Below are 2,238 nucleotides of genomic sequence, written 5' to 3' on the forward strand. Positions count from 1 at the left end.
AATAATGGGAAAAAAAACCAGAAAATCACGGGGAAATTATGGGGAAATGATGGAGAAAAAACAGAAAATCACAGGGAAGTGATGGGGAAATTATGGGAAAAAACCCAGAAAATTGCAGGGAAATGATGGGGAAATCACGGAGAAATCGCAGAGAAATGATGGGGAAATTATGGGGAAATCAAGGGAAATGGGGGGACATCACAGGGAAATGATGGGGAAATCATGGGGGAAATCACGGGGAAATTTCAGGGAAATGATGGGGGAAAAACAGGAAAATTGCAGGGAAATCATGGGGAAATGATGGGGAAATGATGAGAAAAAAACCCAGAAAATTGCAGGGAAATCATGGGGAAATGATGGGGAAATGGGGGGGAAATGATGGGGAAATAAATGGGAAATGATGGGGAAAAACCAGGAAATTGCAGGGAAATCACAGGGAATCCATAGGGAAATCATGGGGAAATCTTGGGGAAATGATGGGGAAATAAATGGGAAATGATGGGGAAATTATGGGAAAAAAACGGAAAATTGCAGGGAAATCACGGGGAAATGATGGGGAAATTGTGGGGAAGTGACAGGGAAATGATGGGGAAATCCTGTGAAAATCATGGGGAAATTACAGGGAAATTGTGGGGGAAATCTTGGCAAAATCAGGAAAATCCCAGGAAAAGCCAAGGAAAATCACGGGGGAAGATCCTTGAGAAACCTCAGGAAAATCACAGGGAAATCACTGGAAAACCATGGGAAAATCCTCAGAAAATCCCAAAAAAATCCCGGGAAAATCCTGAGGAAATCCCATGAAAAATCCCAACAAAATCCCGGCAAAACCCTTTCAAAACCCCATCAAATCCTGGCAAAATTCCAGTAAAACCCCCAGAAAATCCTGGAAAATCCAGAAATTCTGGAAAAGCCCGGAATGCTCGGAGAAGCGCGAGGGAATCGCTCCGACAGCCGACACAAATCCAGGATTTTTTTTGGATTTTTTTTTCCGGGGCCGCAGCTGCAATTCCGGACGTCGCTCCCGGGGGATTTTTTTGGGATTATTTTTGGGATGTTTTCCGCTGAATTCCAGCGGTTTTTGTTCGGGTTGGCCTCACACAACCCCGAGCCAGGTTTTTATCGGAATTTTCTGCTCCGGGAATTTGGGAAAGGGGGGTTGGGATTTACCTTTTTCCGAAAATTCTGGGAATTGTCCCATTCCTGACCCCAAAATCCTGGAAATTGTCCAATTTCCATCCCAAAATCCTGGGATTTGTCCAATTTCCATCCCAAAATCCCGGAAATTGTCCCATTTCCAACCAGAGCCTGGAAAATCCCTCAGGAAAAGCTTTGGGAAGGGCCCAAAATTCCAAACCCTCCCTTTCCCAGGGATCGGAAATTCCTGGAAATTTTSGGTTTGAATTCCTGGGAATTTGGGGGTTAAATTCTCCATTTTGGGATCAAATCCATGGAATTCCGGGGTTAAATTCCTCAGAATTTTGGGATCAAATTCCCAATTTCGGGTTAAATCCCCAGCCCCGAGGGGCTCCCCTGCCTGTTCCCAATCCCGTTCCCATTCCCATTTTTCCCATTTCCATTTTTTCCCATTCCCATTTTTTCCCGATCCCATTCCCATTTTTGCCATTCCCATCTTTCCCATTCCCATTCCCATTTTTCCCGTTTTTCCCATTCCCATTTTTCCCATTTTCCCCGTTTTTCCCATTCCCATTTTTTCCCATTCCCATTTTTCCCATGTTCCCCATTCCCATTTTTTTCCCGTTTTTTCCCGTTTTTCCCATTCCCATTTTTCCCATTCCCATTTTTCCCATTCCCATTTTTCCCGTTCCCATTCCCTTTCCCATTCCCATTCCCGTTTTTCCCATTCCCATTCCCATTCCCCTTTTTCTCTTTCCCATTCCCATTTTTTCCCATTCCCCTTTTTCCCATTTTCCCCATTCCCATTTTTCCCATTTTTTCCCGTTTTTCCCATTCCCATTTTTTCCATTCCCGTTTTTCCCTTTCCCATTCCCATTCCCATTTATTCCCATTGTTTCCCATTCCCAGGTATTTCCAGAGCCGCTTTGACACAGCTGAGACCATCGGGCTGCGTTATCCCGAGGGGCTGAGCCCGGAGCAGCGCCTGGAATTCGTCAGCGACACCGCCAAGGTCAGGGAATTCGGGAATTCTGGAATTCTGGGATCATCTGGGGTCATCCGGGAATTCTGGGATTATCCGGGGTCATCAGGGAATTCTGGGAT

General features: G+C 45.4%; 1 protein-coding gene across 1 annotated transcript in view; it reads left to right on the forward strand.

Moving 5' to 3' along the window:
• LOC130587342 (nicastrin-like) overlaps positions 1-2,238 on the forward strand; it is a 17,550-nt gene that overhangs the window by 11,290 nt on the left and 4,022 nt on the right. Inside the window, exon 9 of the mRNA XM_057388322.1 lies at positions 2,024-2,217. Within this exon, the coding sequence (XP_057244305.1) occupies positions 2,024-2,217 (194 nt within the window). The remainder of the gene's footprint in view (positions 1-2,023; positions 2,218-2,238) is intronic.

Source organism: Malurus melanocephalus, unplaced genomic scaffold (assembly GCF_030028575.1).
Source record: "Malurus melanocephalus ecotype Western Australia unplaced genomic scaffold, MMel_1.1 scaffold_1791, whole genome shotgun sequence".
Classification (NCBI taxonomy): Eukaryota; Metazoa; Chordata; class Aves; order Passeriformes; family Maluridae; genus Malurus; species Malurus melanocephalus.